Source organism: Hetaerina americana, unplaced genomic scaffold, assembly GCF_022747635.1.
Source record: "Hetaerina americana unplaced genomic scaffold, ioHetAmer1.1.p SCAF_6, whole genome shotgun sequence".
NCBI classification, from domain to species: domain Eukaryota; kingdom Metazoa; phylum Arthropoda; class Insecta; order Odonata; family Calopterygidae; genus Hetaerina; species Hetaerina americana.
Window position 1 is genome coordinate 38,282,114 of NW_027287205.1, and position 14,141 is coordinate 38,296,254.

General features: G+C 36.4%; 1 protein-coding gene across 1 annotated transcript in view; it reads right to left on the reverse strand.

Moving 5' to 3' along the window:
- LOC139695406 (probable E3 ubiquitin-protein ligase HERC1) overlaps positions 1-14,141 on the reverse strand; it is a 132,131-nt gene that overhangs the window by 34,797 nt on the left and 83,193 nt on the right. The window contains exons 49-56 of the mRNA XM_071594142.1: positions 13,079-13,229; positions 10,904-11,016; positions 9,212-9,384; positions 8,895-9,097; positions 6,474-6,671; positions 6,252-6,376; positions 4,033-4,198; positions 2,803-2,994 (exon numbers count right to left, since the gene is read on the reverse strand). Coding sequence (XP_071450243.1) covers positions 2,803-2,994; positions 4,033-4,198; positions 6,252-6,376; positions 6,474-6,671; positions 8,895-9,097; positions 9,212-9,384; positions 10,904-11,016; positions 13,079-13,229 — 1,321 coding nt within the window. The remainder of the gene's footprint in view (positions 1-2,802; positions 2,995-4,032; positions 4,199-6,251; positions 6,377-6,473; positions 6,672-8,894; positions 9,098-9,211; positions 9,385-10,903; positions 11,017-13,078; positions 13,230-14,141) is intronic.

Consider the following 14,141-nt stretch of genomic DNA (forward strand, 5'->3'; position numbering starts at 1 on the left):
GAAAATTAGTGACCTTGAAAAGATAACTGAATGCTGCACAGCTACTCATTTTACTTCACAACAGGTATCACTAATCAAGCTACTGTTCTACAGCCTTCTTCTGCTGGCAAGACAAGAGGGCTTTCGGACCATGCTTTGTGTTTGAATTATAAAAAAAATTAAAACTAACAACTAACTACTTAAAAACCTTTCTTTTCAGTCTTATTTCTCCCTTTCAAGGATGCTAATGCAGCTTACTCAAACAAAAACACAGCTTAAAATGCTTCTTGTCCACATCCTGTATTTTATTGGCACTAAATTAAAGAGTAAAATTATCACTGCATGGTGCAATCCCTATCTAGCCTCAACAAGTTTGTGACAAATGAAGATTCTACCTTTCAAAGGTTTCACTGAACTGGTAAAGCAAAACATTGCCCATTAGAATTTTAAAAGTACATGGTAGGAATATGCTATGAAATTACCCAATATAATTAGAGTCAAGACTATTGAATTCTTGTCTTAGATCCCAAAAACATCAATTCATGGAAAAGGAAGCACAAATGACTGTGAAATGGACAATTCTATAATTAAATAACTAAGAGCACATGAAGTCTTCATGGGTATACCACTGAGTCAGGTATTTAGGTGTTACCATTTCCATTCAGAGTCAGCTATCAAAATGTTGACACCTGAATATCTGCCCAGGTGGAACACAGAAGAAGACTTCACTCATAGCCATATGCTGGACATGTGCCAAATCCATTAACAAAGAATATTGCAGAAAGGTTGTGCAGATAGAGTATGATAAAGGTGCAAGAGCTAATTTGATGAAAGGATATATGAGGCAGTGAGAGACTGCAGATGCCTAAATGGGACAGGAAGTGGGATGTTCTGGTAAGGTCAACATTCGCTCAACATGATTTACTCTGAGCCTTAAGTCAACCATGGTTTATTCTATGCTGTAAAACATAGACATACGTATGCACTTTAATTATAAAAGTAGTAATAGTGAGCTGTATTGGTGTGATGTTTAATGATATTTACTAATTTAACAGGCTCCTTACATTCACTCACATAAGTGTAGTACTTCAACATACATAAACCTCTTAATTGGTGTAATAAAAACTGGATTATTAGCACTAAGGCATTAAGAGTGAGAATGTATACCATTTTAAAAGAGATGAAGGCAGTTGATAGCACACTGAGAATTAGGAAAAGGTGAAAACTTTCATTATGTTGACATTCAATGGCTGCTAAAATGCAATAATTTTGAAGTGTAAAAAACATTTGCCTTGACCGAGAAACTTTCAAAGTGTAAGAGGATACCTCAGCAGCTTAACAGGTAGAAGCACTCAGGTGGGTATCAAGGCTTCATATCCAGGTCGAGGCAAATGATTTTTATGCTTAAAAATTGTTGTATTTTAATGCACATAAGTGAATGACTCTGTTAAAAGATACTGTCGTGGCCTCTCCAGCAATCCTTTGAATTAAATGGCTGGCAGACACACTAGCTGTTTAGGCATATACAAAAATATTGGGCCCCAAGTGCCTCTCAGCCACTGAATGCCAATGTAATGAACATAATCCAAACCTTACTCGAATTCTTAGCATATCCATGACTACCAACAGACTTTTGAAGAGGACAGCAAATGTGGAATCAGCTCGATAAAATCAATTAAAGTATTTTACTCAAGTGTTTTATTCACACTTTCTTACTGATGTTGAATTTAGTTCTGTTATTCTAGCTGTACTGATCCAGAATTTCATATTTCTCAGAGACTGACACCTAATTCTTCCCAAATGTTCTCCCGGGCAATAGTTAGGTGAGGATTGAGGCAAAATTTGATGAGATTTAAGTGGTTGAAAATATTTCAATGTTCAGTTCTCACTGCACTGGCATGCTGAGCTGTGATTACTTGATGTTAATAAAAAACTGGCATGCATCAATCAAAAAGTATGGCTGCATTACACACAGCACAGTTTTATACAGATGCAAGGGAAGTGGATTGTAAAGCAGAAAGAACAGAAGTGTTAAAATCGGGAAATTTTGCATTTCCTCTCAGTAGAATGGTGCAATGCCATTTGAGGTAAGAGGGAAGTAGTAATGGGAATTAACAATGATTTTTCAGATTAATTACAATTTTTAAAAATATTGATGAGCCAAAATTGAAGCTCACTAGGGTCTAATTTAAAACACCAACAGCTTTTCATATTAAATTTGGCATTGAAGTGCTTTCTAATTAACTCCACATTTCAATTGAGGATGTATGTTCTCACAAGAACAGCACTGATCAAAGAGAGTTTTGATAGATTTTACTCTCAAATAAGGAGAACCTAATATAAAATTAGATTTGGCAGGTTTCATCAAACGTTTAATAACTGGCCTTTCATCATATGTTAATAAGAATGAAACTTGAATTAAAGAAAAAGGATAAGTAGTTAAGGTTAAACCTGGAGTTGGTGCTGATGCAAAAACAGCAGAAAACTGACATCTATCCTATAATAATTACTAAATAAATATTAAGTTTGCTTTCATACCAAATGCTTAATAGATATTAAAATACCTAATAGTTATTGCCCCAGCAACGAAAATGTAAACTAAAGAGAGCATACCACACACATTCTACTAACTGACACTAATATAGGAAGGAAATAAATTATTTATTTATCCACAAGACACAAACTTAAAATCATCAAACTCATTTAAAAAACACAAATTAAGAAGGGAACTGCACTATTTAAGAGTTGCTGGAGCTCTAATGAACAACACCAATAGATTTTTCTGAAAAATCAAACCTGAATTATTCGTAGGGCAAGCATTACCAGATGCAAGTAGCACACCATCATGGTGTATGGCCAAAGATGTTACAGGATAATATGAATGGCCATTCAATTTGAAAACCAATTTAGGGCTACTTTTATCCTTTTCTTCGGCAATGCTATCAGGAAGGACCCACACCGTTATGCTCCCATATGAACTTCCAACACAAAGGAGAAGTGGCTTTGCTCCCCTTCCTGCAAAAGAAAGAAGAAATGCATGCAATATAAATTGCTTTCACAAAAAGATTTGCTACCTGCAAAGCCATGTGAGTTCCCCTTCAAGGTTTAGGTCTATTTATTAAAAAGCACAAAGCATTAATGCATTTTATTGATACAATGAATCTTTGCTTAGTGACTATCTCATATAATGAGTAATTCAAATAAAAAGCAAGAAATATTGTAAAAAAAATGATTTGCTAAACGAGGGATGTTTAGTATAATGAGTGATGGGGGGAGAGGAAGTCCCAGATTATGTTTTTGCTGCATCAGTCAGTCTGTGCTTAGGACTTGTTTGGCTAGCATCTTAGGGTTGACTCGCTAAGCAAAGTACAACCATAATTCACATAAGTTATAGTTGCAACTACAAATATTTTAATACTTCCATATCCCTAGTCGCTACCAAGCCTATCCTGATGGTTGTAGTCCACATGTCAGGAACTGTCAAGAAAGTGGACAGTGCAAGAAAAGTTTCCAAAACTCAATATATAGCATGAGTTCAAGGTAAATTACATGTTTTTGAGACATATGATCATTTAATGCCTTAGAATTTCATTGTGTACATGATTTAACCAAAATACACATCAAACTCTGAATTTGGTTGGGCTTTTCAACGAATGTGAAAGACATTATTCATCCCCCTGCTTTCCTATCTATTTTTTCATCAACATAGGGATGTGATATTCACATGCCACTGGGCTGGGTAAGGGGGAGTTTCTTGCCTGTGCCACCTGTGGTTATCCAGGAAGATCTAGTACCCGAAAAATTGCAATGGTTTGGGTGAAGTTTAGGCTGCCCAGAGAAACAAACCCAGCCCCTTCAATCAAGAGAACAGTGCTCTAGCCATAGGACTAGCGCACCCTATCTACTAGTGACCCACAAAAAACACTGAACATTAACTACCTTGAATTATATGCATTCTCAACTTTCTTAAAAAAATTTTTGTGGAAAAAATTGAGCATTATATGAGATTATCGTGGTAATTGGCAATGTATACAAATAAACTCCAGTTCGTACCTACAAATGGTGACCATTGCAAAGATGCAGCTTCATGAGGGATTGCAAGGGAATAGACACAGATCCACATTTCATCAACCTCTTTCCATACTCTGCAAGCTCCATCCGAACCACCAGTTGCCAGGAACAACCCACGAGGATCCCACTGGATGCAGGTTAGCGACCCCTGTGGAAAGACCACACACAGTGGATGTAAAATTTGTGGAATGGAGGACCACTGGCTCCATTAATTTACCATAATTTTCTTAATGGAAGTAACAACTGCTACAATTTTTAAAGTGATAAACTAACAACTACAGGTTTCCATGTAGGCTTCCGCGGAGATTATTGATGTAGGAAGTGGTTCTTTCGGGTTTTCTTCCGCGTGTATCCATTTTTCGGACGATATTTCGCCAACGTTCCAGTTGGCTTCCTCAGGTCCACTGAAGTGCCGATGCAGGTTTTGGTCCAATATATATATACCCTCCGTTTGGCGCCTATTTTGTGGAGGTGTGCTCTGATTCGTTGAAATCCTTGAGGACACGTTTCCACGCGCTGGCGAGGGGGTAGCCGTCCTCGCGGTTGAAATTTCTGGGCGTTTTTGCAATTTCAATTGCCTCTCTGATGATCCTTGGGTAGTAGCGGCCTTCTTTATTCAATAAAGTGGCGTTGTCAAACTCAATATTATGTGTCGGTCCACTCCAATGATGTTCAGCCACCGCTGACTGCTGGAACTGTCTATTTTTTACGGCCCTTCTGTGTTCTTGGACTCGGCATTTCAGCGCTCTTGATGTTTGGCCGATGTAGGAGTTGCCGCAGCTGCATTTGATTTGGTAGATTCCTCCAGCGATGTCTTTTGGGAGGCGGTCTTTCGCGTTGACGAGGATATTGGCCACTTTGGTTACGCATTTGAACCTGGCTGAGACGTTGTGTTTCCGGAGGGCCCTCGCAATTTTTTCCGTTGTTCCGGCGACGTACGGCAGGATAGCGTGTGCCATCGCCTTTTCCTTAGGGCTAGTCTCGTCGGTCCTCTCCAGGGCCATCCGCTTCTTTCCTTCCACCCTGTGCATTATCTTCAGAATGTTGTCACGCCGGAAGCCATTCATCTGGAACGTTTTCAGCAGATGTTGTTTTTCTTTTCCAATGGAGGCAGCGTCAGAGAGGGAGCATGCTCGGTGGAGTAAGGTTTTAATTACTCCGGCTTTTTGTTGAGGGTGGTGATGGGAGTCTGCATGGAGATATTGGTCCGTATGGGTCTTTTTCCGAAAAACGGAGTGTCCCAAAGACCCATTTTCTTTTTTCTCGACCAGGACATCCAGAAAGGGCAGCCGGTTGTCCGTTTCCATCTCCATGGTGAATTTAATAGCACCATTTTGTGCGTTGAGGTGTTGCAGGAACTTCTGGAGTTCTTCTTTTCCGTGGGGCCATATTACAAATGTGTCGTCCACATATCTCACAAAGAGTTTGGGTATTTTGTGGAAGGATTGCAAGGCTTTTCGTTCAAAAGCTTCCATGAAAAGATTGGCGATCACCGGTGAGAGTGGGGACCCCATTGCAGCGCCATTTGTTTGCCTGTAGAATTTTCCGTTCCACGTGAAGTAAGCGTTTCTCAGGCAAAACTCCACCTTCTTTGGGACTACACTTCAGTGGACCTGAGGAAGCCAACTGGAACGTTGGCGAAATATCGTCCGAAAAATGGATACACGCGGAAGAAAACCCGAAAGAACCACTTCCTATAACAACTACAGGAGTAGTCTAAAAAACTGTTTTAACTTAATTCAACAGTTTCATATGCATTGATGTTAAGATTATAAATACACATTGTATGTTTATGGTGTGGTGTATCATAAACAATAATTAATTATATTCATAACTAATTCCACCATGCTTAACTTTGTAGAACAACCACTGAGCAAATGATTTGACAACATTCCAAACTTTTAATACTTCACACACAAAGAGGAGGGTAACACACTGCATACTCCTCACCATTTCTACACTCTGATGAGGAGCACATTTAAAAAGGTCAAACTCAAAGGCTGACTGGTACAAAGACTGATTTGGCTCTTTTCATAATATATAAATTAAGATTGATCTTCTGCGTCTGTCATGGTCCAGATTTAAGATTGATCCACATCATTGTAAGTCAGTAAAATATTACTCTATTATAACAGATTAATCTCTCTAAAAATTTTAAATATATTTAATTCATTTCAAGATGAAAACAGTATTAAACTCACCCCATGTGCTACTACTTCTTGAGTTTGAAAATTGGGATTTTTCCTGGATAGCTTTATAATTCCATCAGCAAAAGCCACGGCAAACTCTTTCTCTTCATCAAACCAAGCAATGTGCGTCACAGCAGCTGCAATAAAATGTTTTAAAATAACAGATTGATCATTCATGAAAGTATTTTTCATAAAAGAAGTATGAAATCAGGAAAATCCTAATTGGCTAATTACCATATTGTCGGGAACACTGGGGAAGTTCCTCCACCTCAACAGAGTTAGGTGTAATATCTATAAGGGCCACAGTTCCATTGCTACGCCCCACTAGCAGGCACTCCCACATCTCTCCATTGGAATTCTGATGCCACTGTAGTGCTGTAACCCATGAAGACTGCTCCAGAATATGATATTCTTCACCACTCAACAAGAGACCTGAGTTGTCAGTGCAAAAGAAAATATGCTGATTGCAAAAATCTCAATCAAACAAACATCTCAAAAGGAAGATAACATTAAAATTTTTGAGAATTATAAATATCTTCTCATTCTACTGGAGTCATAGCTCTAGTGGAGCATAGTTTGCTAGTGCTCACATATTTCCTTTATTGTTTCAGCCCAAAATTTTAGTAACAATGATACATCAATACAAAATTCAGTATTTCAATACTGCCATACAGCAGTAAACTGGCCATATTACGAATGCTTCACCAAGCAATCCCATTTTGCATTGAAGCAATTGACATTTTACAACTACAATACACTACGCTTTTATGTTAAGACATCAATCCATTGTTCCTAAATTTATATTAGAAACAATATTTACAAAGCTGTTTCCATTTTGTTGGATTTTTTTCACCATACATTCAGATAAACTTGAACATGTCAGATATAACGCAGGAGGATGGTAGAGCCAGTTTTGAATTAAAATAATTTACACAGCCCAAAAAATTAAAAACCAGACCATTGAAAGGCAAGACCAGCAAAATATTGTCTCATTCAAAACTGAAATTCGAAAACTGCTCCTTCAAAAATTAATATACCAGCACAAATAATTAATATCATTTTGAAAATTTGATAAAAAACACATGCATACCCTGAAGGAAAATTTCATTTGACAAAAATTGACAAAAACATAGTGTACACACTAAAACGTATTTCTCAAAAAAGGTAGCAAAACAATATAAATTGTTCTTTTAAAGTAAAAACTTTTCCTGTGCATTAAAAATTAGAGAGGTTCATTCAAAGTTTTCAATTACAATTACACTGTTGCCCTTGAATTATGATGCAAAAATTACCAGTTTACAATAAGAGAGCTGGATACCTCACTTGAAAACTCTGATGAAAACTTCCAGTACAAAATGGCTGCCTAACCATAACTCGTAAATAATTTCTGGTTTAATGATAATTTCAACTAAACTATGGAATGTTAAGAGACAAATGAAAATTTTACTTCAAAGTCTAAGAAGCCAGGAGACAGGGTAGCCTACAATTTACAAAATGTGGAGAACTGAAAATAATTACCAATTCTCGGAATGCTACACTTGAAATCATTTAAACTGAAATTATTATGATCAAATGTTAAGAATGAATAACTCAATGAGAGACAATGTATCATAAGATGCTTTTCACGTACAAGAAAGTAACTCAGCCTGTAGTAAGAAAAGTTTGCAATTTCGATACATGGCATAAAAAGAAATAGTTCATAAGAGGATATCAGATGAAATTTCTTCCTCCAAGTTGAAATATTTCCCTTTAAATAGTAATTTCAACTAAAAGTCAATGCATATGACAATGGAAACAAGTCTACACAAAAAAAAGCCAATGTCTTTCAGTGATGGTTGCATAACTACTACCAAATTATCAGGAAGGTTTGACCAAGATTCACAAGAAGCTTCCACCCCCATTTTTCACATCCCAGGGCAACAAAATTTTCACTTAAAGTAAATGCACATGTCAACAATAACAAATGATTTTTTAACCTAGACACTTTCTCGATAAGAAATTTCAAGGTCATTTGGACAGTAAAGACTCTTCAGCCCTATGGCTGAAATAATATTTTGAAGCACGAGTATAATCTAATTACATATATCACTGGGCAATTAATATGTTCAAAGAAAGTTATGTCTTCTTGTCCTTTTCCCTATTTTTTGAATCTTTTCCTTAGACATCTATTGTCCTTCACATCTTACATTTAATTTCCATTATATTACATCCTTTCCCTGGAAACCAACCATCATTATGTGCCTCTTAAATGCAAGTGCCAGGGCTACAAACAAACTGGTCTTATATATACCCACTGTTGACAAATTCGCTATCAAGAGGCTGACATTTAACAACACCTTCAGTGAACAATCCCTTTCTGAACACTAATTTCCCCCCTCCCTCATAACAATAATTGTTTTCACCCTATTTCACCATTGATAACACACACAACAAATCTTAACATGTATTGGGAAGATGGATGGCTACATTCAAGCAATCTTGGGACTGAAAAATTATTAAATTTTCTGCTTAAGACTGATCAAATGAAAGCTCTATGAACCCAATAGCTAAAAGCATTTTAAAATTTAGAATTTTTAAGTACTGTACGCCTTAGACACAAAGAATTTATTCACCATACCTCTACCTTTATCATCAATCATGTCGTACATCACTTACTTGGCAAGATCCAAATGTTTATAATGTTCTCCATTGCTGCAGCCAAATATTTCCCGGAAGATGACCAACCAAGGTGTGATATAGATTTTCCATATAGTTCACTCCCATATATGTCTTCAGATTTATAGAAGACCAGGGTATGTTCTAAATAAGACTGTGACTTATTAGCCACACACCATACTCGAACAGTGCCATCGTAACCACTGAAAAGGATTAGGAATTTGCATTGAACGTATACCGGTAATGGCCTTCTACTCTGACAATAAGATACTTAAAAATATGAATTTGACATAGAAAATTGTGACAAATCACAATACCAAGTAGCCAAGAGTTCCTTCTTGCTATGCCAGGCTGATGAAGCCACTCTGTTGTCATGGCCTTCAAGTTCCAAAACCGGGCACTTTTGGAGGACTCCGGCAAGATCAGCATAATTAATGCACTCGTTCCTTTGGTGATGAGATGTAGAAGCACTTGATGATAGACATTTAACCTGAAAGAACAATATTAATTCCTTCAAAAAAAGTGGTCAATTGATTAGAAATCATTCCTATAAAATATATGGGTTCATGAAAATTCATTTCTACCACACTATTATAAAATAAAGAATTTATGATGTACAATGAGCATTTTTTCTCTCATGGGCAAAAAATGAACTGCTCAGCCAAAGGCAACAAATGCAGTGTGAAATAATTCCACTTTTAGATGTCATGATCAAAATAAAATTTTCTTTTTATTGCAAACCAACATTATTTAGTTTTCAATCCACGGACAAAATTGGGAAGGCATATTTATGTATAATTTTCTGCACTGGATGACCATCCTTATACCTGGAATGAGCAATTTGGAAACTATGAATCAATTACTTCTATAAACTTAACCCCACAAGCCACTGTTTATTATTGCATCAGGAGTAGAATGCAGGCAATAAGAGAGGTCTCATCAATGGTTTCAGCATGTCCAAACACATTGGTCTATATAATATTTCTAAATTTTTACTCAAAATTTCCCTCACTTTTCCGTCTAAAAGAATTTCCAGATCTTCCTAGTTATCCATGTTGCTGGACAAAAGCTTTATCAATAAAATATGCTGTTATCAAAATTATTTAAGAAAATTAAATGTTCATTGCATTCAGTCCATGAATATATTTGCAATATATGACTTCATAAAAAATAATATCAATCTCTTTCACATTGATAGTAATATTCATTAATAATGAAAAAGAAATCATCACCAGATCCACACTATTTATCATAAATCAGTAATTTGATATAACAGCCCAATTACAATGGGTGTCAGAATTTATAGCACACTACCAGAATTTTTGAAAATGAGTGATACATTATGTAGTTACAAATTGAAACTCACTGAAGACCTATTCCTAATGAAGTGTTATTATCCAATGAATGAATTTATGAATGAAAAGCAGTTGCATTGCATTTTTTTATCACATAATTTAATGTACATATTCTTTTCAGGTATTTTTCATAGTGCTGATATGCACAGGTATTTCGTACTTTTCTTTCAGTTTGACGACTCCTATTGTTACATATTCTGTATAGTCAGTGGACAATAAATATATTACTATTATGCTTTGTCAAACATATAATAATAATTTGTAAGATTTTAAATTTACATTCACTGTGGTAGAGCAATCCAAAGGTAAAAATCACAAAATACACTGATTCCAATTTGACAAGCTCTAGCATGAAAGGGCCACCAGATTATCAATGTTTAGGATACTGTCATTGAAACCTTACGATTAACACTAAAATTGGTCCAAGCTAGTGACAGACATAATCCCTATATAAACAACATCTTCAGATATCAGTCGGTGCAATTAATAACAAAAGAAAGGAATTTTCCATTATTTTTTCAGAACAAATTGAAATTTTGGAATTAAACATTGAATAAAAAGTTCCTTCAATCCAATCTTAACTTATCATAGCAATTCTTTTAAGTGGCTCAGATGATGGCTCAAACATAATCCCTCTGAAATGAAGGTCCTTACCAATTGCTGTGAAGCCCATTCACGATAGGATGGTGCGAGCCGGGATGATAAAACACAAGCTGCTAATGCATCTGCAAGTTCCAAAGATGGTCCCGATGATTGTTTCTCTTCCCCTGGTAAAAATCAAACATTAATGATAAACATCATTAGCTAATATTGCACACAACCAGGGAGAGAGTGAGCTTAATTTACAAAAAGACAAATGAAGACATGTATATAAAGTGTGTGTGGAATTACAAAGGTACTTATTTCATTTCAATATGTTGTTTAAATTCCATGAAGTTAAACTGCAGACAACACATTTCACAAAGAAGTTCAGCAGGGAATGGGAATGAGTTCAAAAGTAGGGAGATATACTTAACACCTAAATAAGTACAAAATATTAAAAAAACAAGAAATCTTAAGGCTGGATTATTCTTCAATGCACTTCTGTTCTTCAGCATCAATACGATCAAAGTCCTGTCTCAGAAACTGAAAGGATATAAGCTACTTTGGAGACTAGAATCATCTATAACAATCCTAAACTGCAACAAGAGATTGCTACAAAACTCAAGATTTTATTATTTATTAATCCTTGAATAGTACTTGTTGTTGTCCTCTAACACTCACATTACTTTCACTTAAATAACATGAATAATTTTAGCATGAAGGAGATGCTAAGCAACATTCTGTCTCAGAAGGAATGAATTCTAACTAATGTTTTTGATGTTCATTGTATTAATTTAGCTTTCAATATTATTTTATGTTAAAAGCAACCAAAGTCAAGGCTTTTAAAGTATACGAGGGTGGTTCAATAAGTACCCGTGTTTGACGACAAAGGGTGGTCCTGAGGGAAGTTACGTTATCATCGTGTGCTGCTATTTATCAAACGATGGTGAAACAAATTTCAGACTTATTTAAAGGTCGGTTTGGATTTGGCAGCCACTCGAGTAAGATGTGTTTCGTGATTTTCGCTAAGATGGAAAAAGAGCAGTGTTGTTTGGTAATTCGCTTTTTGTTTTTGGATGGGAAGAAATGCGAGGAGATAAAAGCAAAGTTGGATGCTGTTTATGGTGACACTTTGTCACAGTTAGATATTGGTTCAACAAATTTAAACATGGGCGAACATCTGTTTTTGATGAGGAGCGACTAGGACGCCCCGCACCCGTGGTTACCGAGGAAATCATTCAAAAAGTCCACGCCATGATTCTGGCTGATCGACGAACGAAAGTGCGTGAAGTAGCAGAGGCCATGGGTATGTCGACCGGAACGACAATTAATTTTTTACATGATAAGTTGGCGATGAAAAAATTGTCGGCCCGATGGGTGCCGCGATTGCTCATGGTGGACAACAAGCTGATCCGGCTGTCAACTTCGAAGCAGTGTTTGCAGCAATTTAAGATCCGAAGGTGTTTTTGCATCGAGTTATCACTGCTGATGAAACCTGGATTCATCATTACACACCAGAAACTAAGCAACAATCAAAACAATTGATTTCTCCCGGTGAATCTGCTCCAAAGAAGGCGAAGATGGTCCGATTGGCCGGAAAGGTCATGGCGATGGTTTTTTGGGATGCAAATGGCGTCATCCTCAGGGATATTTTAGAAAAAGGAAGAACGATCACTTGGAAATACTACAGTGAGTTATTGGACTGCTTTGAAAAAAATAAGGAGGAGACACGGCCGCATTTAGCGAAAAAGAAGGTGCTGTTTCACCACGATAACGCACCAGCACATTCATCCGGAGTTGTCACCGCCAAACTGCATGAACTACGTTATGAATTGCTGCTGCACCCCCCGTATTCACCCGATCTGGCTCCCTGCGACTTTTTCTTATTCCCTAACATGAAGAAATGGCTCGCAGGAAAAAAATTTAGCTTAAATGAGGAAGTTCGAGACAGAGGCGTATTTTGGAGAGTTCGAAAAAAACTATTTTTTGGAGGGGTTAAAAAAATGGCCGGAATGTTGGGAGAAATGTATCTCTCTAAAAGGGGACTATGTTGAAAAATAAAAAAAACGTTTTTGAAAAAAATGGTTTCTTCATTTCTAACACTGGTACTTTTTGAACCGCCCTCGTATATTCTCATAAAAGACCCATGCAAAGTCACTTGAAGCAATTGAAAAAATAATAATTTTGGCATGAATAATTTTTAGAGAGAATAGACATAATAAATAATTAAATATTATTATTGAGCACCTTTCTGAGATCCAGTGAGTGAATTTCCACGGTGAGATGCTAGCAGACTTACAAGGGCTTGCGTTACTGCAAAACCAGATGTTGAACTACGGGAACCTTTCTTATATAGTGATGGGGGATTCATCATTCCCATGGCAGCAGCCATTAGTTCCTGTAAAAATGTTACACCATATGCAAACAACATTGTAATGATTTGAACATGAAAATTATATTAAAAGAAACTAGCTTCAAACACATGGTACCTCAACAAACACAACAGAGTACGTTCAGTATTCATGAACTTAAAATTCCCAACTTTTTCAAATGTTTCCAAAAAATAGGGTGTTAATATATGATATCAGAGGAAAAAATTGCAACAATCCACCCAGTTTTAATACATTCACTGGAATGATTAATTTTATTTTATTTGCCATGAACACCTCATTACATATTCCAAAGAAACTGTGGGAGATGCCGCAACAGTAACTTTTAACGGAGTCATCCGCTAATGTGCATTTCAATGCAACAATTTCAGAGCGTAAAAATCATTCGCCTTGACTGGGACTCGAACCCAGATCCCTCAATATCCGGTCGAGTGCTTTAGCCACTTAAGCTACCGAGGCGTCCTCTTAAACTCTGAAATTTTGGGGCTTGACTGGGTTCGAGTCCCAGTCAAGGCGAATGATTTTTACGCTCTGAAATTGTTGCATTGAAACCTCATTACATGTTCACACGACTTATTCCTTTGATGATTATCTTAATGATAATTCTACAAAAGAAATAATAATAGCCTCTTAAGATGGTGAATGAAAGTCACTCATCATTCTTCAAATCACATCATTAATACTGATAGAAAAAAATATCAATAATTTAAAAGCTCAACAAATTAATTGCCCCACGTAGTCCAAGAAGAAGCCAAACACTTGAAGAATGAAAAAAAATTATAATTTATTTATTCAAAATTAAAATGAATAAGCAAAATCCAAACATATACATATGGATGTACATGGTCATGACACACAAAAAAAAATCAATACAGAACAGTACCCCATATATTTGAATTGCTCTCCAAAATGTCTAAGTT